Source organism: Sitophilus oryzae, unplaced genomic scaffold (assembly GCF_002938485.1).
Source record: "Sitophilus oryzae breed Bouriz unplaced genomic scaffold, Soryzae_2.0 scaffold_1274_pilon_pilon, whole genome shotgun sequence".
NCBI lineage: Eukaryota > Metazoa > Arthropoda > Insecta > Coleoptera > Curculionidae > Sitophilus > Sitophilus oryzae.
Genome location: NW_022145920.1, coordinates 2,919,219 through 2,944,140, shown reverse-complemented (window position 1 = coordinate 2,944,140; position 24,922 = coordinate 2,919,219). Strand labels below are relative to the sequence as shown.

The window sequence follows — 24,922 nt, the reverse complement described above, 5'->3', positions numbered from 1 at the left end:
GATAGTCGACCGATCGACTAAAAATTACAGGTCAGCGCGTAGGTTTATTGTATAGAATTTCCCTTCACAGTATCCATACTATTTAAAACCGTAAGCCAGGGAATTCAAAGTGTGTTGTTTTTCAAATTAATATTTTTTTAGAAACTATGCGTTAATTTATTTTAGTAGTTTAGTTCCGGTTCATGAAAACCGTAAGGTTCTATCGAGATATCCCTTAAAATTGCACCAAAAAGAGATTAACTGTTATAATTTATAAACGAGTACATACATCTAATAAAGTTACGTTATTTAGGATACTAAAACAATCTGGGTCGATTTTAATATAAAAAACCATATGCTGAGTTTTTATATTGCTGCGTTAGACCATACTACCTTGAATCGCATCATTGTATTACCGAAGGGTGTTAAGAAAGTTGAAATAAAGAGGTATCAATGATTTCACGCTGTATTTTTTTCAAGAAATTTGTTGTATCTCTTTATTTTTTAGGCCATTGGGTACACAGGAGGGTGCGGTATTACTGACTCTTTCTAAGCCGGTAATAGCAGAGATAGACGAAACATTTTGGAATGAAAAATATAACACAAATATTAGAATGGTCTTTGGCAATGAAAACAAAGATATTATTAACAAATTGGTTACTGTGGCCTTGCCACAGATATTTGGAAGTACTTTTTGTCACGGCTCTTCTAGAATATCAAATTCTAAGCGTAAATTTTTTTATTTATTTTTATTTATAATGTTCAAAGTGAATGTAAATTTTAGGTGAAGTTTATAAACCATTAGGCATTAAAGTATCTAGGATGTCATCATTGTCTATAGTTAATGTAAGTACTATTTTGTTTCCTTTTTGTAAATTTAGTTATTTTTTTTTAATTGTAGAAATCGGGCAGGTCAAGCAATATTTCATCAAAACTAACTCGTTCTAGTGTTTTAACTTTGTCTAGAGATAAAGTTAGAAGTCCACTAACAGCAGTAAGTATTTTTATTTCAAATAACTCCACATACTTTTAATATATAAACTCAATTTCTAGGTTTCGAATACTTTATCAGTTCATTCTGAATCTAGTGTTACTACAGCTTCAGATTTGATCATTAACGATCCAATCAATTTTCCAGATAACTATTCAGAAACAGGTATAAAGAGTGCCTATATTATTATTATATTTATTGTAATAACTACCATCTTTTATTTGTCCTCCATTAAATGTACTTTTAGCAAAACTTCAGGATAGTTCAATATCCTCCACAATAAAAGTATCAAGAAATAAAGAAAACTGTGGGTCTCAAGAGTCTTTTAAAACTGCTGAAGACGTTTGTTCCGAGGAACTTGCGGAAACTGAAAATATTTTAAAATGTTCTAAATTTAGAGAACCTTCAGTTTGCACTGACAGTGATATATTTGAAGAAAATCAACCGAATGGTAACATATTACTAATTCTGTATAAATTTTATTCACCCCTTTCTATTGACACATTTTTCAGAGGATTTTAACATAAATAACAAGTGTATTGAAATTGGACATAGGTATGTATAGAAATTACTCTTAAACATTTGTACAGATTTGGTCATTTTAGAAGTGAGGTCTGGATTTTAACGCGTAAATCAAATGTATTAAAGAGAGATAAAAGTTGGGTTGATACATTTCTTCTATGCGGTATTGCCGGATTTTGCATCAAAAGTTTAAACCGGTTTTGCATCAAATGTATGCGATTATGGAAAATGTTGCATCTAGAGTTGGAACCTTAAGCTTCATTTAGAACGTCGCAATTAGTGGAATAAATTAGTGGTTTTAATTAGCGTAGAAGTTTGTTCCTCTTATTTTAATGTAAGCTTTCAGAACGTCAAAATTAGTGGTAGTCATTTTCAATTAGTAGAAAAACTTTGAAAATTTTGGCTTTTCCACTAATTATACTCCAAATTTACGAAGAATATCATTTATGCCTTTGATGATCATCCGTCAAGAGAAATTGTGGTTAGAAATCAAAAGTTGATTGTTTTATAAGCTAAATATTAGGCTTTCTCTATGGATACAACAAGGATACAACCAACTACCGCAAGCTGTTGCTAGGATATTCTATTAATTTTAATTGTGTTTTTTATACATATTGAATGGTCTTAAGCTAAAAAGTATAAAGTGTAATTGAAACCACTAATTTATGCCACTAATTGCGAGGTTCTGAATGAAGCTTTATTCTTCACAATTAGTTACTCATTTTACTACAGATGTAATAGATTATATTTAGCTTAGATATATTATCTTCATTTCAGTAGTATACATGACAGTTTTTAAAATAGTTTATATTTTTCTACACAAATATTCCTCCAAACGAAAAAACCTGCAACACTGTATGCCGATTTTGATTTTGTCTATGAATCTATCAACCGGTCCTTTATTTACTCTCTGTCTTACACGTTAAAATCCAGACCACACTTCTAAAATGACCAAATCGGTATAGTACCCTGTCATTCTGAATCCGTGTTTTACATTTTAACGTGTGAGATAGTAACAAAGATGATGAAAATATAAAAACGTGGGTTGATAGATTTTTTCATTACTACAAGTATGATCGAGAAAAAACGGCGCCCAGTTGGCTGGGAAATGACGACCAATGACATCTCCCATATAAATTTACATATAAAATGCCAGCGATCTTCATTTCATAGCCATCGCTGACGCCGTTTTTTTTTCGATCAAAGGGTCTTTAACTTGCAGTGTTAGTTTTAGTATGTCACTGTGCGAACTACGGTTCCAAGGTCCTATTAGGCTGATATTTGGCAAACTTGCGTATCTTCGGTAGCAATGCAATATAGAGATAGCATAAAGCATATAAAGTGATACTAGAAGTCTCGCATCAAAATCCGACCTGTCGATGGGGCCTCGCTTTGGCGAGCGATGCCCTAACTTCGTGGAGAATATTCTTTGGTGATACCATATAATATAGTACCACCTTAAGCTTATTTCATATAGACGCGAATCGCGAATTGCGAAAAGCGATTCGCCAAAAAATATTCGCAAAATTTGGACCTATTTCATACAGTCGCGAATTTTTAGGGACATTTCATTTTTGCTCCACTGAAAGTTACAAAAAAAAATCATAACCTGAGATAACTTAATTTGTTTTATACATCATTTATACATATTTATTCGTGTTTACGATCTTTGTTTTATATTTTATAGCATACAATATGAGTTTAAATTTGTTTAATGATTATGAATATCGATTACGGTTGTGGGATTGGAACAGAAGGCGCAAAATTGCCATTTACTTATTGTTAAAACGTAGAAGAGAACGGGTTTATAGCACAGGTTTATAGGTCATTTGGGACATGTGAAATATTCAAATTTCGTAAGCAACAAGGTGCTTATCGCAATTTATTTCAAGAAATAAGGACAAAAGATGCGAAAAAATTTAGGAATTTTCACAGATTGTCTGTATAGGAGTTTGATAACTTGGTTGAAGTTGAAAAATTGTCACCATATATATATCAAAAACATATTATGCACGAGAACCCATTTCAACTGGAGAAATGCTTTCAGTTACTTTGCAGCAGCCAGCGTCGTCAAAATAATCGATACCGGATCACAACACCATTCTGCGCAAACGCGAACCTTAAAATCGCGCAAATATTCGCAAAATGTTGAAAACACTTTAACTACTAACTTCCCGCACCCAAATTTTAAATCTTGCCAATCGCCAAAATCTTAAAATTTCTGACAGCGCCGCCATGATCAGTAAAATTGGACCAATGAGAGCAGTTTCGCAAAATCGCGATTCGCGATTCGCGTCTACGTGAACAAGGCTTTATGGTACAGCTTCCTGACGTTCGATTAAGCTTAAATATTATTTTTGCGTATCTGAGCTCAAATTTAGGATTGTAAATTTACCGGCGTTCCAATTTACCGGTAAACGGTAATTTAAGACGTGGAATTACCGCTTTACCGGTATTTACCTGTTTTTCCTTATCAGAATCTAGCGGAAAAAAATACATTATTATAAAAATAACCTTTATCAATTTAAAGCAGCATTTTCAAAATTATTCTCTAATTCCTTCTTGCTGAAAATTTTGCATTTCTGTTTTCAAGGTTTGGAAAATAACCATAGATGTTATTTATTTTACAACTTTACTACTTTACTGCTTGGTTGGCTTTTGCTTTTTTCTTATTGAAAGCACAATTCAACTATGACCTTTTTAGAGACTGAGTTAGGCTCTTCCAACAGTACAGGAGATACAGACTCTTCCAACAGTACAGAGTGGGTTAAAGTGGAGGCTTTTAAAAGGAAACGTCCTTTTCTATAGAAGATGAACAAAAACTAATGTCGGTGTTTGGAGCTCCATTTTTATTAAAAACATGATGATGAAAACCGCACATCGATATTTGTTACCATTTCAGAGTTACGGGGTGTTTCTCAAAAATGTGCATTTTTAATAAATCGCTGTAACTTTTTTGCTAAAAATAGTTTGTATTTTTTTTTTGAAAACATTCACCTTTTTTTCAACATCACCTTTTTACGTAGAATGGTTTAAGTGTTTTTTTTTTAAATTAATAATTTAAGAGTTATGAACAAAAAAATGTTTTTTTTATTTGGGACACCTTGTATATTTTTAATTAACTGAAAAGAACTTAAAATTGCCTTTCCAAAAATATAGCACACTTGATATTTTGTTATAGTCCCCTTCCAAATACAGAATTTTTAAAACTTCACCACTTTTAACTAGTAGCGTTGCTAGTAGGCTTTGGATCCCTTATTGATGATCTGCTCCTAATGGAACTGGAAAACATATTTTTCCAGCAAGACGAGGCACCGCCTCAGAACGCTGAAGTTATCACTGTTATCAGCAAATTTTTGCAGCCAATTTCAAGAATAATTGAATAGCTAACCAAGATCCCAGCCGTTGGCCGTCGAAACCACCGAGGCCGTCGGGCTTTTTATCTTTGCGGAAGAATAAAGGATCTTATTTTTAAATTGCCCGTATAACTTAGATAAGAATTAGAAGAGCTAAGCGATTATGCAAGGGTATCTTTCTCCCCATTGAGGTTAATGAATTTCGCGAGAAATATTCAAAAACGGTCCCATCTGTATGCATAATGCATACTGCATAATAGAAGACGTTCGACATGTCAAACACCTGTAACAAAATCTCATGTCAAAAAATCAAATTTTCTGTTGATAGTTCTTAAAATATTAATCTTAATAAAATATACTTAAACCATTAAAAAGGTGCGTTGGAAATGTGTTCATAAAAATACAAAATTTTCCATAGTAAAAAAGTTACAGCGATTTGTTTGGTTGCGAAAAATGCACATATTTGAAAAACACCTCAAAACTCCAAAACGGTAATAGATATCAATGTGCGGTTTTCACCATCATTTTTTTTTTGGATAAAAATTGAGCTTTAGACACCGAAATTAGTTTTCGTTTCTATTAGGGGCATATCATCAATAAGGGGTCCAAGGCCTACTAGTTAAAAGTGGCGAACTTTTAAAAATTCTGTATTGCGAAGGGGATTATAACAAAATATCAAGTGTGCTCTATTTTTGGAAAGGTAATTTTAAGTTCTTTTCAGTTAATTAAACATATACAGGGTGTCCCAAATAAAAAAATATTTTTTCTGTTGATAACTCTTAAATTTTTAATTTTAAAAAAATTATACTTAAACCGTTAAATTCTACGTAAAAAAGTGCTTTGGAAATGTTTTCATAGAAATACAAAATTTTCCATAACAAAAAAGTTGCAGCGATTTGTTAAAAATGCACATTTTTGAAAACACCCCGTAACTCCGAAACGGTACAGATATTTATATGCGGTTTCACACCATCATGTTTTTGATGAAAATTGAGCTCCAGACACCGATATTAGTTTTCGTCTATGTCCTGTAGAAAAGGGTGTTTGCCTTTAAAAGCGTCCAATTTGGCCCACCTTGTATATTTTTATCAATGCCACCTAATAATGATCTTTGTCAAGTCTTTTATAGTTGAAAATCCCATATGTAATATAATACAGCGAATATCTGCAAAACCGCTAAAAATTTAGAAACACTTTAAATACAAAAAATATTCATTCATAAAAAATATTCATATTTTTGACCACAGTGACGATATTGGACCTCCTCGCACTAGTGAGGCCCCCTGGCCCACATATTTTTGTTTATACAGAGTGAGTCTTAAATAAGTGCAAATATTTTTAGGGGTAGTATATTTCGCCCCTAGAAACCCGATTATGAGTTTTTTGCAATTTTTTTTTTCGAAAATTTGAAATTTTTTTAGTTTTTAATAAAAAAAAACATAATTTCTTGATAATATGACAAAATAGGTGGTAGATTAAATTTACAAGAAAGAAAATCCAGAAAAGAACCAATAGCTCTCATAATTTTAGCAAAAAATCTTTTTTTTGGAAATTTTCAAAGTAAAATAACTCGGTTATTTCGGATTTATTTGAAAAACGGTAAAGAGAAAGTATGTTTCTTTTATCAATATCCGCCAGCCCTGAAAATGTTTGCACTGATTTAAGACTCACCCTGTATGTATATTTATAGATAAATAATTTACCGATTGATGATGCTAGTGGTCTTATTTATAAATCATTAAATAGCTAATATTAATAGAAACGCTATATCTAAATGTTGAAGTAACTTAGTAAAAAGCGAAACAAAAAATGATTTGGGTATACCGCGATTTTTTTGACTGATAATTTTTTTGTAGTGAATTGAAATTTTCAAAGTAAAATAACTCGGTTATTTTGGATTTATTTGAAAAACGGTAAAGAGAAAGTATGTTTCTTTTATCAATATCTGCCAGCCCTGAAAATGTTTGCACTGATTTAAGACTCACCCTGTATGTATATTTATAGATAAATAATTTACCGATTGACGGTGCTAGTGGTCTTATTTATAAATCATTAAATAGCTAATATTAATAGAAACGCTATATCGAAATGTTGAAGTTTCTCAGTAAAAAGCGAATCAAAAAATATTTGGGTATACCGCGATTTTTTTGACTGATAATTTTTTTGTAGTCATTTAGAAAAACCGAACAAACCAGCAGATGTAGAATCTAGAGAAATAGTTCCAAAGTAAGTACTGAGTGGTCTAAATATGTAATATTTAAAATATATTTGTTGTAGGAAAATACTACAAACGTTATCGCAAAACGAAGAAGCAACAATGAATAAACACTATGGTAAGTTACCGCAATACGACAATAAAATTATATTACATAACATGGATTTGTTTTTAATTTGTCTGGATACAATTTTAGATGATATTTTAGAGGAAGGTAAAAAGGAATCACCTACTCGCAAGACTAGTTTCAAGTATACATACATATAAAATAGATTAAGTACCTAAACAGTTTATTTGATAAATTAATTTTAGGAAAGCTGCAAAAACTAATAATAAGCTTGAAGATGTGTTTCTTGATACAGACAATGTAACAGTTTATTTAACTGATTACCCTTATGAGAAGACAGTAAAACAATCAGGTAATAATATTAATCTATGTACCATAACTTTCAATTTTAAAAAATGTTATATTACAGATGAGACACCTAATGTACAGGATAAAGTTCGCTCAAAGTACGTTCTAATTGATTAATATACTCTATAAAATAGAAAATATTTACTCTATTTTTCAGACAACTAAAGATAACTGGCGAACCCGATTACAAACCACCTACTCAGAAAAACTCACAGTACGTAATAAAATTAAAAATATAATATTTTTAGTTAGTTATTCTGGTGAAATTATAAACCATAATAAACTTTATATTTATATATTTTTTTAGACAACTGGAGATTACTGACTTACCTGATTATGAACAGCCTACTGAAATAAACTCAGTGTAAGTAATAAAAGCAATATACAGGGTGGTCCGAACTGTATTCCGGAAACTTCAGCAGCATATTACGCAGATAAAAATAAGAAGTTCGTATAAATAATATGAAGTTCGTATAAATGTATGTCCTAATATGCTTAGTTTTGGAGATACAAGGCGTACAAGTTTTATTTTAAGTAATGTCAATATTTGGGATGAAAGTTGGTGTCTGGGAGTTTTTGACATGAGAAATTTGATTTTCATGTCAATATGACTCCTGTTTGTAGGGGACACCACCTACGTGTGTTGTAACTATTTTGAAGAGTATTAATTTTTCGTCCGTACTTGTATAAAACTCCTGAGTGGAAAAATATACATTCTCGTGATTTTTTACGTAAAAAAAATGTTTCTCGGTAAAAATCGCTACGAGTAACCGTTTTCAAGATATTTAGAACGGGAGTAGTGAATACATGTCATTATTGACAAAAATTAAACATGTTGACTAGATAGTTATTTGAATGAAATGATAAGTTTGGGAACTTCTTATTTTTTTTTAAGTTAATATTGAATTTTTCTAGAGGAAAAATACGATAAAACAGTTTCTGTTGAACTTTTAACACAAAATCATTTCAAATTTATGGTTTTAGTTTAATAACTATTTAGTCAACATGTTTAATTTATGTCAATTATGACAGGTATTGATAATTTCGATTCCAAATATCTCGAAAACCATTATTTTTTTTACCAAGAGACCTTTTTTACGTAAAAAATATCGTAGATGTTTATTTTATTACTCAGTACTTTTATACAGGTACGGACGAAAAGTTACTACTCTTCAAACCAGTTAAAAAGTATGTAGATGGCGCCCTCTACAAGTAGGAGTTAAAGTCCCTAGATATATATCTAGGGACTTTAGTCAAATCATCAATCAAATTTCTCATGTCAAAAAACTCTCAGAAACCAATTTTCATGCAAATATTGACGTTACTTCAGAAATTATTTGAAAAAAATCGAAATAAAAATGAAACTTCTACACCCTGTATCTCCGAAACTAAGCATTTTAGGACATATATTTATACAAACTTTTTTACTTATTTTTATCTGCAGAATCTGCTGTCGAACTTTCCAGAATACAGTTCGGACCGCCCTGTATAACATTTTTATTAAATAACGGATCTAGATACGTAATATACTGATACTCTTATCCTATATTTTTAGTCAAGCGGAGATTCCTGCTCTACCTGAAAAACTAGCTAGTCCAACAAACTCAAAGTATGTAATAATGGATAATCATATTATTAGATAACAGATAACTCTTCTAAGGAATTAACAAACGATAATTAATTTTATTTTTAGGCAACTTGAAATTACTACTGTACCTGATAAGATACTAGCTACTGAAATAGACTCAGAGTATGTAATAAACGATAGTCATATTACACTCAGATGCAAAAAACGCAACAATTACAAAGTTTAAAGTGTTTTATTTTTGTTATTTTTAACCCTATTTTCATGAATTTTTTAGCAAGCTCTATATAATTATATCAACTTTAATTTGTAAACTCAGTTTTTTATAAACTTTAGGATTTGGCATATTGTACAGTGTGTCCCATTTTGGTTGAAATCATACGGTATCTCCGTTAATAGTGAAGATAGAAGGGTGCGGTTTGCACAAACCTGTCTCACTTTTTTGTCAAACGGAAGATGCCGTAAACAAAATTTTCATAGCCCTCTTCGTTTCTGAGCTACAGGGTCTTTTTGAAAATTTTGCAATTTGGGACACCCCCTGTATCTCTGTTATTGTTAAAGCTATCGAGAAGTTGAAAACTGTTTATTGTAGAACTTTTTACGTAGAATATAGTGGCGTAGTCTGTCAGTCTACGAAAAGTATATTTTTAAAGATATGGACTAAAGTTATGTTTTCCTAAATGGAACACCCTGTATATTTATAAATTATATGATCTGACTTACCATAAGCTTCTCAAAAATATATATCACTCTATATTTATTTTCACTATTTACTGCAATATTTAAAAGTTTTTATTAAAAGATCATATTTATTAGTAGGCCATGATTGAATGATGAAACTAAGGAATTATTAAAAGTATACTACTATCTGTCTCTTGTTTTATTTTGGAAGCCACTAATAAATTCTTTATATATTAGGGAAACTTAACTCTCTACCGCTATTTGTAAATCTTAGAAGCTACAGCACAGGAAATTTTAGATATTCCTTTAGCTAATTTACGTGAAATATACTTTCAGCAAGATGAGGTTCCAGCTCACAACTTTGAAAATATTAGAATTTTGCTAAATTATTATTTCTCAAATGAATGAATTAATCCCAACATATGGAACCAATGAACCCATATGGTGGCCCCACTGATTCCCGGATTTGTTCGTTCTCGATTTCTGATTTTGTTTTTTTTTGAAATATGAAGGCATATATCCTGGCAACTACAACAATGTCGAACACCTGAAAAATGCTTTAATAATGCAAGCTTTTAGATATTTGCAAACGCATCCCGTTATAAATAAATTTCGTTATGAGAAAAAGAAAAATATATTCACAGATTCAGTGGTAACAGTAACACAAAAGTGTAACATATTAATCCCAAATAAAATTTGAATATATGTAGATTATTTTAGTAAATACCTACCATTTTATTTTTTTTTTGTTATTTATCACGGCCTACTAATAAGAAAATGATATATTTTAAATATTGCAGTAAATACTGAAAATAAATATAGAGTGATATACATTTTTGAGAAGCTCATAGTAAGACAGATCATATTATTTATAAATATACAGGGTGTTCCATTTGAAAAACCTAACTTTAGTTCATACTTTCAAAAATATTTTTTTCGTAGAAAACCAGTCTACGCCACTGTATTCTACGTAAAAAGTTCTACAATAAACAGTATTCACCTTCTCGATACCGTTAACAATAACAGAGATACAGGGGGTGTCCCAAATTGCAAAATTTTCAAAAAGACCCTGTAGCTCAGAAACGAAGAAGGCTATAAAAATTTTGTTTGCAGCATCTTCCGTTTGACAAAAAAGTGGGACAGGTTTGTGCAAACCGCATCCTCCTATCTTTACTAATAACGGAGATACCGTATCATTTCAACTAAAATGGGACACCCTGTACAGGGTTAATCGAGGGGTTGTTCTTTTACCCTAACTTTTTTGACACGCCCTGTGTAATAATTTCGAGTCTAAATTTTCCTCAGATATAATTTTAGGTCAGAACCATGTCTCCTGAACATTTTGTTTTTTAGATCATGTCAATACAATCCTTGGTTAATTTTTAAGAGCGAAATGAACTTACCACCAACAATTTCCAATTTTTTCAATTATAATTTATTTTTGAAGCTTTTTTTCAATATGACAAGGCAGCTTTGCTGATTATTGTGAACTATATACTACTATGAACATCATGTTCCTACATATAACATCATGTTCATACATACATCATCTTCGACGTTTGGGAAATGTTTGGCAGGAGGGTTAGAGGTCGCGAAGCGTTACCAGCTTCATTAAATGAATTTCGCTTGGTCCTTAAAGAAGAATGGGAAAACATAAGGCAATATGATATATGCAGCCTCAATGACAGTATGAACAAACGTATACAGGCAGTTATGGCAGCCAGAGGAGGCAATACAAAGTATTAGGGTATTTTTTACTATTTTTTTTCTGTCTGTATACTTCAGTATTACAGATGTCTTCCTTAATATCATTAGTTCTGTTATCGTTATTAATGTTTATTAAAACCAGGACTGTATCGTTAGTCTTTTACGTTTTTTTTTATTTAGTATAGAGTATCCGATGCAGCGTGATATGCCGTTACGACAATAGTTACCAAAACCATCTCGTCTTTTTAAAAAATTACATCAAAAGTAATGATAACTGAAAAAATTGCAAATTGATCGTGATCAGTTCATTTCCTTCTTAAAAATTAACCAAAGCATGCATTGACGTGATCCATAAAAACAAAATGCTCAGGACACATGGTTCTTACCGTAAAATTATATTTTAGGAAAATTTACACACGAAATTATATTATATTATATTGCACAGGGTGTTTTAATGTTTGGTTTGGTTTGGATAAAAACACAACCCCTCGATTAACCCTGTATAATATGCCAATTACTAAAGTTTACAAAAAACTGTTTACGAATTAAAGTTGATATAATTATATACAGTTTGCTAAAAAAATCATGCAAATAGGGCTAAAAATAATAAAAATATAATTGAACAAATTTGAACAAAAATTTCTCTGTTGCGTTTTTTTGCATCTGAGTGTATTTGATAAATGTTCTAGAGTAGTATCAAACGATAATAAGTTTTAACTTAATTTTTTAGACAACTGGAAAGTATTACTGTACCTGATAAAAAACTAGCTGCTGAAATAAACTCAGAGTATGTAATAATATACAGGGTGGTCCGAACTGTATTCCGGAATCTTCGGCAGCATATTCTGCAGATAATAATAAGTAAAAAAGTTCGTATAAATGTATGTCCTAAAATGCTTAGTTTGGGAAATACAGCGTGTAGAAGTTTCATTTTTATTTCAATTTTTTCTAAATAATTTCTGCAGTAACATCAATATTTGGATGAAAATTGGCGTCTGGGAGATTTTTGACATGAGAAATTTGATTTTGATGTCAATATGATTCCTACTGGTAGAGGGCGCCACCTACATATGTTTTAACTGTTTTGAAACGTAATAACTTTTTGTCCGTACCTGTATAAAACTACTGAGGGAAAAAATCTACATGTTTGTTATTTATTACGTAAAAAATATCTCTTTGTAAAAATCGCTACGAGCAACCGTTCTCCAGATATTGAGAATGGAAATAGTCAATACATGTCATTATTGACGAAAAATAAACACGTTGAGTAGATAGTTTTTTCACTGAAATAATAAATTTGGGAAATTTTTTATTTTTTTAAATTAATCATAAATTTTTCTGCAAAGAAATGATGATAAAACAGTTTCTGTTGAACTTTTGGCACAAAAACTTTCAAATTTATGATCTCAGTCTAATAACTATTTAGTCAACATGTTTAATTTATGTCAATGACGACAGGTATTGATAATTTCGATTCCAAATATCTCGAAAATCAATACTCATAGCGATTTTTTCCAAGAGATATTTTTTACGTAAAAAACGTCGTAAATGTATATTTTTTTACTCAGTAGTTTTATACAGGTACGGACGAAAAGTTATTACTTTCAAACCAGTTAAAAAATAAGTAGGTGGCGCCCTCTACTAGTAGGAGCCATATTGACATCAAAATCAAATTTCTCATGTCAAAAAACTCCCAGACACCAATTTTCATCCAAATATTGACGTTACTGCAGAAATTATTTAGAAAAAATCGAAATAAAAATGAAACTTCTACACTCTGTATCTCCAAAACTAAGCATTTTAGGACATACATTTATACGAACTTTTTTACTTATTTTTATCTGCAGAATATACTGCCGAAGTTTCCGGAATACAGTTCGGACCACCCTGTATAATCATATTGTTAGAAAACTGTTAAAAAGAAGTAATGAACGATAATAAGTTTTAATTTTTTTTTAGTCAACTGAAAATTACTACTGTTCCTGATAAGAGACTAGCTACTGAAACAGACTCAGAGTATGTAATAATAGATAGTCATCATATTATTAGATAATTGTTCTAGAGAAGTGTCAAATGATAATAAGTTTTAACTTTATTTTTTTAGAGAACTGGAAAGTACTACTATACCTGATAAGAATCTAGCTACTGAAATAGACTCAGAGTATGTAATAATAGATATTCATATTAAGAGATAATTGTTCTAAAAAAGTATCACACAACCGATAATTATGTTTAACTTTATTTTTTTAGACAACTGGAAAGTACTGCTATACCTGATAAAAAACTAGCTACTGACATAAACTCAGAGTATGTAATAATAGATAATCATATTATTATATAATGGTTCTAAAGAAGTGCCAAACGATAATAAGTTTTATCTTTATTTTTTAGACAACTGAAAAGTACTACTGTACCTGAAAAGAAACTAGCTACTGAAATAGACTCGAAGTATGCTATAATAGATAATCATATTATTAAGGAGGGTCCACATTTAGTAACATGTTATATAACATTGCTATTTAACAAGCTACATATCACATGCTAAAAAACCGGGAGACGTCCACATTATAGTTTTCGTAATCATGAATCGTTTTGGCGAGAAAGAGGTTCTGCTAGCAGCAGCGGCGTGCGTAATTAATTTTGAAGAAAGATAAAGAAAGTCGAGAAAAAAAGCGGTTTTGAGTCCGCCATAGCCTACAAGATAGATCTATATATAGTTGAACTCAATTAGCTTACCTTTTCAGTACCTGCCTCGGCTGTTTCTCGTGGTGTATTTCTGTCTTTTAAAAACATTAATAACTTAAAAGCAAACCATTTTGAATTATCCACTTCGTCTAAACCAGTACCTGATTTGCATTTCTTTTGTTCCCTCTGGAACTGCCCTATTAGATAACGCATTTTTTTCTCAACTTTTTCTTTTTCCAAATACATACAACTTTTTGCAATTTTTAACCATGCATCATGCTTTTTTTTTATTTCACTTTAAATGAGGGACCACGGATATCCCATAACACTGTATGATCTCTATAAAACTTAATTAGTTGACAAGTCTGCTCTTGGCTCTACTCCGTTAACAATATAAGGACATAGAGAAAGTACCTAATAAAAAGTTTTACTTTTTTTAAGTTCAAACTTTTAACTATCTTTCTCTATGTATAAGAACCATACGATCGAAAAAGAAATGGCGTCAGCGATGGCTATGAAATGAAGATCGCTGTCATTATATATGAAAAATTATATTGGGAATGTCATCGATCGTCATGTCCAAGCCAACTGGACGGGACGCCGACTGGACGCAGTTTTTTTTTCGATCATACGGTATTATTAACCAGTAAATAAACAAATCCAATATCAGCTCACCATACTAAGATTCTGTTGCGCACGTCCCTGAAAATATGAGCGGCTAAACTAGAAATTTAGCAAGTCTGGACGCATTGTTTCATGTTACAATAGCAATGTTGAGCAACATCTTTTGATCTTTACCGACTACAAATGGATAACATATAGCAAGTTTTATAGCAGCGGAATTTGCTAGATATGACTAAAAAATATGTAACATGTTATATAACTTTGCTATATAGCAGTGTTAAGGAGGGTCCACATTTAGTAACATGTTATATAACATTGCTATTTAACAAGCTACATATCATATGTTAAAATAGCGGGAGCCGTCCACATTATAGTTTTCGTAAACATGAATCTCGTTTTGGCAAAAAAAGAGGTTCAGCTCGCAGCAACGGCGTGCGTAATTTTTTTTGAAGAAAGAGAAAGTCGAGAAAAAAAAACGGTTTTCAGTCCGCCATAGCCTACAAGCAAGATCTAGATATAGTTGAACTCAATTAGCTTACCTTTTCAATACCTGCCGCGGCTATTTCTAGTGGTGTGTTTTTGTCTTTAAAAACATTAATAACTTAAAAGTAAACCATTTTGAGTTAATCCACTTTATCTAAACAGTACCTGATTTGCATTTCTTTTGTTCCCTCTGGAACTGACCTATTAGACGACGCATTTTTTTCTCAACTTTTCTCTTTCCAAATACATACTTTTTGCAATTTTTAACCATGCATCATGCTTTTTTTATTTCACTTTAAATGAGGGACTACGGATATCCCATAACACTGTATGATCTCTATAAAACTTAATTAGTTGACAAGTCTGCTCTTGGCTCTACTCCATTAATATAAGAACCATACGTTCGAAAAAAATGTCATACGCTGTCATTCTATATGGAAAATTATATGGGGAACGTCATCGATCGTCATGTCCATTGTCCAAGTCAACTGGACGAGAGGCCGACTGGACACAGTTTTTTTTCTATCATACGAACGTTATTATTGACCATACGGTATATTATTAACTAGTAAATAAACAAACCAATATCAGCTCACCACACTAAGATTCTGTCGCGCACGTCCCTGAAAATATGAGCGGCTAAACTAGAAATTTAGCAAGTCTGGACGCATTGTTTCATGTTACAATAGCAGTGTTGCACAACATCTTTTGATCTCTACCGACTACAAATGGATAACTTCTAGCAAGTTATATAGCAGCGAAATTTGCTAAATATGACTAAAAAATATGTAACATGTTATATAACTTTGCTATACAGGGTGCTACAAATTCGAGGTACGAGCATTGGTATCTCGGAAACCGTAATAGATACGAAGATGGTTAAATTGGGGCACAGTTGCGCTTTGGGATGTTCACCACGATGCTATAAAAAAAGTTTTAAAAATTTCAAGGATTGCTGAGTTTTTTGGAAAAAACTGATTTTTTGGAAAATCAATTTTATTTTTTCTTGTCGTTACTTTTTAGTAAATCAAAAAACTAATTGCACATTCTCATAGCCATTTTATTAGGGCTATCCGATAGTATTTTTAGATTTTCAAATTAGCTGATAATTTGTGAGATACAGAGGCCAACTTTATTTTTTTAAATACGGACCTGCATTTTTTATTTCAGATTTTGAAAGAACTCAGTCTCCTGTATACAATGGTATGCCACACCTAATATTTTTTTTTGTTTTGACATTTGAACATAATTTATTTAAACTAATTTTAAGTCCTGCTCTGTTTTTTTTAAATATTTAATCTGTTCATTGTCACAATATTGATAAGCTTTCAAACTTAACAATGTGGGGTAAAACATTGAATACGGAAAATCAAATGCAATAAAATAAAAAATAATATAATATAAACAATCAAATCATTTTCCCGGAAGATGGATTGGAAATGGTAGAGCAATATAATGTCCAGCGAGGTTCCTGGACCTAACGCCAACGCGCCAAGGGGCTACATTACTTGACGTCATTTGTAAAGGTGAAATCAATTCATCTCAACATTTACAATAAAAAGTACAAAATGCATTCGGAAGTATAAGAAGAAAGTTCAAACACCTATAAATAAAATTGAACGAAAAATAAATTTGTTCAATAGGGAGGGTGGTAACCCTTTCGAACATGTATAACATTAGAAACTAGTTTGTAGAAGTTGATTTATTTATAATAACTACGGTTAATATTATGCATATTATTAGATCGCACACTGAGATTTCAAATTCACAATAAAAATGTTAAAAATAATATCTTTAAATTTCTGACCTGGATATTATTTATTTGAAACTTCCAATTGGCTCGATTTTCCTTATCCAATGTTAATTAGCGCTGATCAATATTGTTGCGATAAATATAATCTGATTAAATAATTTAAGAAACCAGAGTCGGACTTGAAATTATTTTAAATAATAATTAAATAGTTTTGTTGTTGTTAAGGTACCCAAAACAAAAAAAATATTAAAGTGTGGTATATCATTGTATTCAGGAGACCGAGTTCTTTCAAAACCTGAAATAAAAAATGCAGGTCCGTATTTAAAGAAATTAAGTTGGCTTCTGTATCTCACAAATTATCAGCTAATTTGAAAATCTAAAAATACTATCGGATAACCCTAATAAAGTAGCTATGAGAGTGTCCAATTATTTTTTTGATTTTCTAAAAAGTAACTACAAGAAAAAATAAAATTGATTTTCAAAAAAAGCAGTTTGTTCCAAAAAACTCAGCAATCCTTGGAATTTTTAAAACTTTTTTGATGGCATCGTGGTGAACATCCCAAAGCGCAACTTTGCCCTAATTTAACCATATTCGTATCTATTACGGTTTCCGAGATACCAATGCTCGTACCTCGAATTTGTAGCACCCTGTATAGCAGTGTTATATAGCAAGTGTGGACCGTCCTTTATATAGCAAGTGTGGACCGTCCTTTAGATAATTGTTGTAAGAAAATAATACGATAATAATTGTTAACTTTATTTTTTTAGACAACTGGAAAGTACCGCTGGACCTGATAAGATACTAGCTACTGAAATAAACTCAAAGTATGTAATAATAGATAATGATAGTATTAAATAATGGTTCTAAGGAAGTAACAAACGATAATAAGCTTTATCTTTATTTTTTAGACAACTGAAAAGTACCACTGTACCTGATAAGAACATAGCTACTGAAATAGACTCAAAGTATGTAATAATAGATAGTCCTCATATTATTAGATAATTGTTCTAGAGAAGTGTCAAACGATAATAAGTTTTAACTTTATTTTTTTAGAGAACTAGAACGTACCGCTGTACCTGATAAGAAACTAGCTATTGAAATTTTCACAACAGAGTATGTAACAAAAAAATTCAATATAATATTGTTCTCAGAATGTAACATAAACGAAAATAAGCGTTATTATTACATATATTTTTTAGACAACTGGACATTACTGCTGTACCTTATCATAAACAGCCTAGTGAAATGGAATTAGAGTATGTAATAAAATTCAAATTTAATATTTTCTATTAGATAATTGTTTTAGGGAAATATCAAACCAAAATTTTAAAGGAAAGATTAAGAAGGCTAAAATTAAACGTAATTTAAGACAAAAGAAAGGTAGAAAAACTCAAAACGCCAGTGATATTTTCCAAGAACAAATACAATTACATGGTGAGACAAGTACAGGAGGTGCATATCATACGATGCGGAGGGTCCAAGGAGAAGGAGAACGACTAAGGGTTTCTATGAAATGAAATTTTTGAAGCATATTTAAAAAATATATATTTTTTTAAAAATATAGTTTTAGAGGAAAAAAAGTTACACATCAAAATTGTTTTTTGTAATAAAACACTCTATACTGGGTGCGTCTCAAAAGTGGGTCACCCCTATAACTTGTTTATTTTTTTCAGATAAAAAAACGAGATTTGGTATGTTAGTATATGACATAAATTATTGACGTATTCCCTTGTTTTTGGTCACTTCCTGTTTCACCGGAAATGACTACAACTTTTGATTTTTAAATGGCACCACCGGTATATTTTTACTTTATTCGATAGAAAATGGTATTCTGAATTGAATGACGTATCATATGTCAACTTTTGACATTCTTGCTTAATAAAAAATAGTATTTTAAATTTCAATCTAGAGTGCCATGGCTTTGTCAAAAACACTTATTCTTAATCAAGGAGCATTGGAAAAATAGATTTGATCGTCTAATTTTTTAATGTCTTGTCTTGGCTGGTTAAAAAAAACCCAAATCGTACTTTTAATCATATCTCAATTTTTTCAAATGGAATGAGGGTGGCTCATTAGCATATTTAGAAAAAGCATTTTTTTACGAATAATTTGATACCATACACTTCGAGTCAAGGCATTTCGAGTCAAATTTTCGTTACGAACCGCAAGTTATAATTTCAAATAAACCATATGCGAAAATGTCAAAAGTTGACATATGATATGTCATTCTATTCGAGTGTCATTTTTTATCGAATGAAGAAAAAAAAATAGAAGGTGCCATTTAAAAATCAAAAGTTGTAGTCATTTCCGGTGAAACAGGAATTGACCGAAAACAATTGAATACGTCAATCAGTCCTAATTTATGTCATATACTAACACACCAAATCTCTTTTTTTAACTGAAACAAATAAAAAAAATTATATGGGTGAGCCACTTTTAACACGCACCCGGTATATATTAATCTACGAAAATAAATAAAGATGAGTTTTTTTAGAGAAGCACATGACGAAAAGGTAAGGTTTTTGACATATTTAACGTTTTCCAAAAATGAAGAATTCATTTAAAATTTGAATAAAAACCACCTAAATTGTAATTTACCTGATATGTAGTTAAAACCATTGTTCCATTGTACGTTAAATCAAATTAAAAAATAACTTTATAGGATATACAGGGTGAGACAAAATTAATATTGAAAATTGTTTACATTTAAGAGCAAATTGCTCCTTTTTTTAAGAGCAAAGTAAAGCACTAATTATTTTTAAAAAATGATTCCTACCCTCCAACTGTAACCCTTTATTTAAATAGAACACCCAGTATATTATTCCGATATTCAATGGAAAATGCAAATCTCTAGAAAATACTCTTAAAGGTGTGATTTCCTAGCGACGTTTTCATTTTCGTCAAATTTTTAAGAGTTTTTACCATCCCAACTAACACAAACTGATAACTAGTTGTAAAAAATTGAACTAATTTGAAAGTTGTGTTGATTTAACGGCAGCTTCCTAAATCTATGAACGGCAGTCATAATACAACCACCTTAATTTTTATAACATCAAGATTTATTAACACTATCGGGTGCGTCTCAGTGGCTCATCCCTATTACTTTTTATTTTTTCAGATAAAAAAAACGAGATTTGGTATGTTAGTATATGACATAAATTAGGATTTATTGACGTATTCAATTGTTTTTGATCACTTCCTGTTTCACCGGAAATGGCTACAACTTTTGTATTTTATATTATGTTTTTTATAAGATTAAAAAGCACGTTATGATCAATTTTTGAAATTGGTGAAATATGTACAACTTCTTTAAAATCTGAAAGTGCACTGCTAATCATAAAAGTAAATGCTGAATTGGCTAAAGTGGCACTATTAGCAGTTGTTCCAACAATATTTCCTCCCTTATAATCCATATATGGTTTAATATGAATATCATCCATGAGTAAAATCATGTGTTTTTGGTGATCTTTTAAATATTTGTATACATTTTTTGCATATAGTAAAAAAGATTGTCTTTCTTCGAGTTGGGTCAGTAAGAAACGAATTACATATAGATTTTAGTGTATCAGGATGCGGCAATGTTAAAAATCCATTATTTCTTAAATACTTATATGCATGAGGACTGATTGTATTTAATATTGCACATAATACTAGGATGTCAGCTGAATATCGATTTCTTTTTTTAGATAAAGTTAATAATTTTAATTGTTCACCTAAAAAAGACACTGATGAACTATTATCTTCGTGTTTTAAATTATCTAAAATGCTGCAAATCTGATTAATTATATTATTGGAACTGTTTGTTTTTTCCTCTTTTGATGTTGGTTGGGTACTCGATGCAAGATTTTCTAATTTTTCAATCTCATTTATTACTTCTGATAAATCATTAATATTATTTAAGACAAAATGTATTTTAAATTTATTTGTATTTAAGGAAATAGCATGTTCATATAAATATGTGTGCAGTTTTAATTCGGAATCAATATTTATAGAATAAGTAATAATAGGACCTGGAGATCTTTTTATTTTAAATAATAGAACTTCGTTTAAATTACTGAATATTTTATGCCATTTTTCAGGAAGTATCCAACTATCAAAAATTTGTTTAAACTCATCGAAGTTTTAAAAAGTTGTTAATTTTTTATAGGTCCTTCATACCATGGTCCCTCATACCTGGTTAATGCACGTGCTTAAAATTTACGGAATCAATGAAAATATTTCAACCTTCTTCAAGCACGCAATGACACAATGGCACACCAAGCTAGTTATTCGCTCCTCCCCTGGAACCGTCGAGACAGAAGATATTAAAATACGTAGGGAAATATTCCAGGGCCAACAAGAACATAATAATGATATGGCAACATGTTTCAACAACATCCTTCAAAAACCAGAAACAATGCCAAAATTTATGGCCAGAGGATATACCTACCTTCTCCCGAAGAATGAAAACTATGATGATCCCTCAATGTACCGTCCTATTACCTCCTTACCAACCTTATACAAAATACTTTCAGCTATTATTTCAAACAAGATATATACTTACCTTGAGGAGAACAACATCTTAACTCCAGAGCAGAAAGGATGCAGGAAGCGAGCAAGGGGATGCAAGGAACAGGCGGCCATAGACGCAGTAGTACTAGAACACTCCAGAAAGAAAAACAGAAATCTTAACATGGCATACATCGATACCAAAAGGCATTCGACTCTGGCCCTCATACCTGGTTAATGCACGTGCTTAAAATTTACGGAATCAATGAAAATCTTTCAACCTTCTTGAAGCACGCAATGACACAATGGCACACCAAGCTAGTTATTCGCGCCTCCGCTGGAACCGTCGAGACAGAAGATATTAAAATACGTAGGGGAATATTCCAGGGCGATTCGTTCAGTGCCTTATGGTTCTGTATAGCATTGAATCCTCTATCTAATGCCATAAAAGAAACAGGACATGGATACAAATTAAAAGCATCTACTGTAACTGAAACAGTAAACCATTTGTTTTACATGGACGACTTGAAAATATATGCCTCTAACAACACTCAGCTACAAGATCTATTGAAAGTTGTCCATAGTATTAGTCAAGATATTGGTATGACATTTGGTCTTTCCAAATGTCAAATAGTGAATGTTCATAAAGGCAAAGTTGTAAATGCACCTGAAGTAGAGCTCGACGGCATGATTATTTCAGCAATGGGGACCAACGGGGACCCATATAAATATCTGGGATTTCTACAGACAAATAAGATGGAACACAAAAAGATGAAGCAAACTCTTACGAACCAATTTCATGCAAGACTGAAGGCCGTTTTAAGAACTAAATTAAACTCCAAAAACTTAGTGAAGGCTATAAACTCGTATGTAATTCCTATACTTGCATATTCTTTTGGCATTATCGCATGGTCTAAAACTGATCTCGAAGAGCTTAATAGGAATGTTCGAGTACAATTAACGAAACATAGAATGCATCATCCACGTGCATCAAAACATCGGTTCATGCTTCCTAGGCATTTGGGTGGCCGAGGTATTTTAAATATACATAATGTATGTGCCACTGAGATAAAAAATCTTAGAACCTACTTTCATAACCATACTGAAAACCTACACCGTGCTATCGTAAACACTGACGATAACTACACTCCCTTAAACTTAAAGTCAACAACGATACAACCAGAATATCAAAATGTCAAAGACGAGTTGAAAAATTGGGCACAGAAAGAATTGCACGGGAGATTTTACAATGACCTCCAACGAGAAGAAGTTAATAGAGCAGACTCACTATATTGGCTTAAGAATGGTACAATATATCCAGAGACAGAGGGTTTCATGTTAAGTATCCAGGACAATGTTACCAATACGAAAAATCACAGGAAGTACATTTTAAGAGAACAAATGTCCAACGACCTCTGCAGGCGCTGCAATGAATGTACTGAAACTGTAGAGCACATATTGTCGGGATGCTCTGTACTGGCTCATACGAAGTACCTTGAAAGGCATAATAGGGTGGCAACTATTGTATACCTTGAATTGCTCAAACTATATAATCTAAAGCCTGTGAACGAAAACCCTTATTATAAATATGTCCCCGTGCCGGTGGTTGAGAACGATATAGCAAAAATATATTGGGACAAAGATATAATCACGGACAAACGCATGGAGCATAACCGACCAGATATAACAGTTATTCTAAAGCAAGAGAAAAAAGCGTTTTTGATAGATATATCAGTACCGAACAACCACAACCTAAAACAGAAATACACTGAGAAACTTACCAAGTATGCTGAGCTCCGTAGAGAAGTTAAAGCTATGTGGCGGATGGAATCGGTCTTCATCGTACCCGTGATCTTATCCACGATGGGTCTGATACCTAAAACATTAAAAGAAAATTTAAAAATAATATCGATACCGTATAACACTTACCATAAAATGCAGAAATCTGTTGTGCTGGACGCCACCAACATTGTCAGGCACTTTCTGGATTATGCTCATAGCCCAGCATCTTGCCATGCTGGCCGATCTGCGCCGTATCATAACCAGTAAACTGCGAAATTTAAAAAAAAAATAAAAAAAATAATAATAACGTTTATTAAACATTTTCTCTTGAAATTAAAACAGATACAAAATAGTACAGTACAATACAACATAATATGGTAATATATCTAATACACATTATCTAAGTACAATTTAACTAAGACTAAATATAAATTTTAAGAATCGAAATAAACGTTAAAAGAATTACCACAAAGTAATAGAATTACTTGTATGTGGAAAGGAATACAATTTAATTATGACAATATATAATGTTCTCTGGCACTTATGAAAATTTATTTTGTATATTTTAAGTTAACTAGGTCATTAAATATATCTCTACCTCGATCAACCATCCATTTGCATACCCCTTTTTTAAACCCAGAGTAACTTTTAACTTCCTTTAGAAAGGTTGGTAAGATGTTATATAATCGAGATGCAAAAAACTTTGAAGATCTTTGTCCAACAGTTTTAGAGCATAAACTAGGATAAAACGCCTTATGTCTAGTTACATATTCATGGTCAACATGTTCAATAGATATTTTCCCCTGATAAATCCCCTGACATTGACATAACATGTCAAATGAGATTGTACAAGGGATGAGTATAGGATTCTAAGCTGTTTGACGTCCAAAAAACTTTTCAAATAAATCTCTACTTTTTCGGTTGTTATCGGGTTTCGAAAGGTAAGAGGGACAATTTGGAAAAATTGTTGGAACAGAACCTGTTAAAAGTGTTGGACGTTGTAAAGGTATATCGACAGTTTTACCTTTAACCAATTACCTATCGACAGATTTCTCATCAAAATAAGTATTAAAAAATTTGATACTTCCTTTTGAAAAATGCTGCTCGCAAACCCTGGGGTTTTTAGTGGGCTGAAAGTTGTCTCTTGGAATCGCACGTACCCATTGTTTCGAAAGTTGTTCGTCCTTTGGAAAGGCGAAAATATGGACACGTTTGTCGTCGGAATATTACAAATGAGAGCGGTCAAACGAAAAAAATCATCTGGCGCTCAGCATAACGTAAACATGTGGTCGCCATCATGTCACCCTTAGATTTTACCACCTTACCGGTAATATGATTGGTGCAATTCACATGGGAGTTTTGAATCGGTACAACTGGACTCGGTCTTGCGAAATTCCTAAAGCGCCGCGGCGGTGGTGCCGGTTTGCTTCGGAAATACGATCGAACATAGTAAAGGCAAAGTAAAAGATGAATGCCTACATACCAAGAAATGCAACCTCGCCCGTATTGGACAACCGTGGCCTTCTTAATATCTAGGTGGTATTGGACGCACCCGGTATATCATAAAAATGAATGTAGAAACATAGAAAAGTCATCGTGTGAGAGATATGCAACGTTTTAAAGAGACATGCATTTTCCATTGAATATCGGAAAAA

General features: G+C 31.7%; 1 protein-coding gene across 8 annotated transcripts in view; it reads left to right on the top strand.

Annotated features, from left to right (window-relative positions):
* LOC115874362 (DNA repair protein RAD50-like) overlaps positions 1 to 24,922 on the top strand; it is an 81,323-nt gene that overhangs the window by 25,871 nt on the left and 30,530 nt on the right. For 3 of the 8 annotated variants that reach the window (XM_030889496.1, XM_030889497.1, XM_030889495.1), the window contains exons 5-30: positions 293 to 426; positions 488 to 708; positions 764 to 825; positions 881 to 973; positions 1,033 to 1,135; positions 1,218 to 1,421; positions 1,483 to 1,525; positions 7,018 to 7,074; positions 7,126 to 7,181; positions 7,260 to 7,314; positions 7,376 to 7,482; positions 7,540 to 7,576; positions 7,636 to 7,692; positions 7,786 to 7,842; positions 9,034 to 9,087; positions 9,172 to 9,228; positions 12,182 to 12,238; positions 13,411 to 13,467; positions 13,556 to 13,612; positions 13,702 to 13,758; positions 13,843 to 13,899; positions 17,765 to 17,821; positions 17,906 to 17,962; positions 18,051 to 18,110; positions 18,197 to 18,253; positions 18,304 to 18,431. In XM_030889496.1, coding sequence (XP_030745356.1) covers positions 293 to 426; positions 488 to 708; positions 764 to 825; positions 881 to 973; positions 1,033 to 1,135; positions 1,218 to 1,421; positions 1,483 to 1,525; positions 7,018 to 7,074; positions 7,126 to 7,181; positions 7,260 to 7,314; positions 7,376 to 7,482; positions 7,540 to 7,576; positions 7,636 to 7,692; positions 7,786 to 7,842; positions 9,034 to 9,087; positions 9,172 to 9,228; positions 12,182 to 12,238; positions 13,411 to 13,467; positions 13,556 to 13,612; positions 13,702 to 13,758; positions 13,843 to 13,899; positions 17,765 to 17,821; positions 17,906 to 17,962; positions 18,051 to 18,110; positions 18,197 to 18,253; positions 18,304 to 18,431 — 2,041 coding nt within the window. The remainder of the gene's footprint in view (positions 1 to 292; positions 427 to 487; positions 709 to 763; positions 826 to 880; positions 974 to 1,032; positions 1,136 to 1,217; positions 1,422 to 1,482; positions 1,526 to 7,017; positions 7,075 to 7,125; positions 7,182 to 7,259; positions 7,315 to 7,375; positions 7,483 to 7,539; positions 7,577 to 7,635; positions 7,693 to 7,785; positions 7,843 to 9,033; positions 9,088 to 9,171; positions 9,229 to 12,181; positions 12,239 to 13,410; positions 13,468 to 13,555; positions 13,613 to 13,701; positions 13,759 to 13,842; positions 13,900 to 17,764; positions 17,822 to 17,905; positions 17,963 to 18,050; positions 18,111 to 18,196; positions 18,254 to 18,303; positions 18,432 to 24,922) is intronic. The other 5 variants (XM_030889498.1, XM_030889499.1, XM_030889502.1 and 2 more) reach the window with 5 other exon arrangements.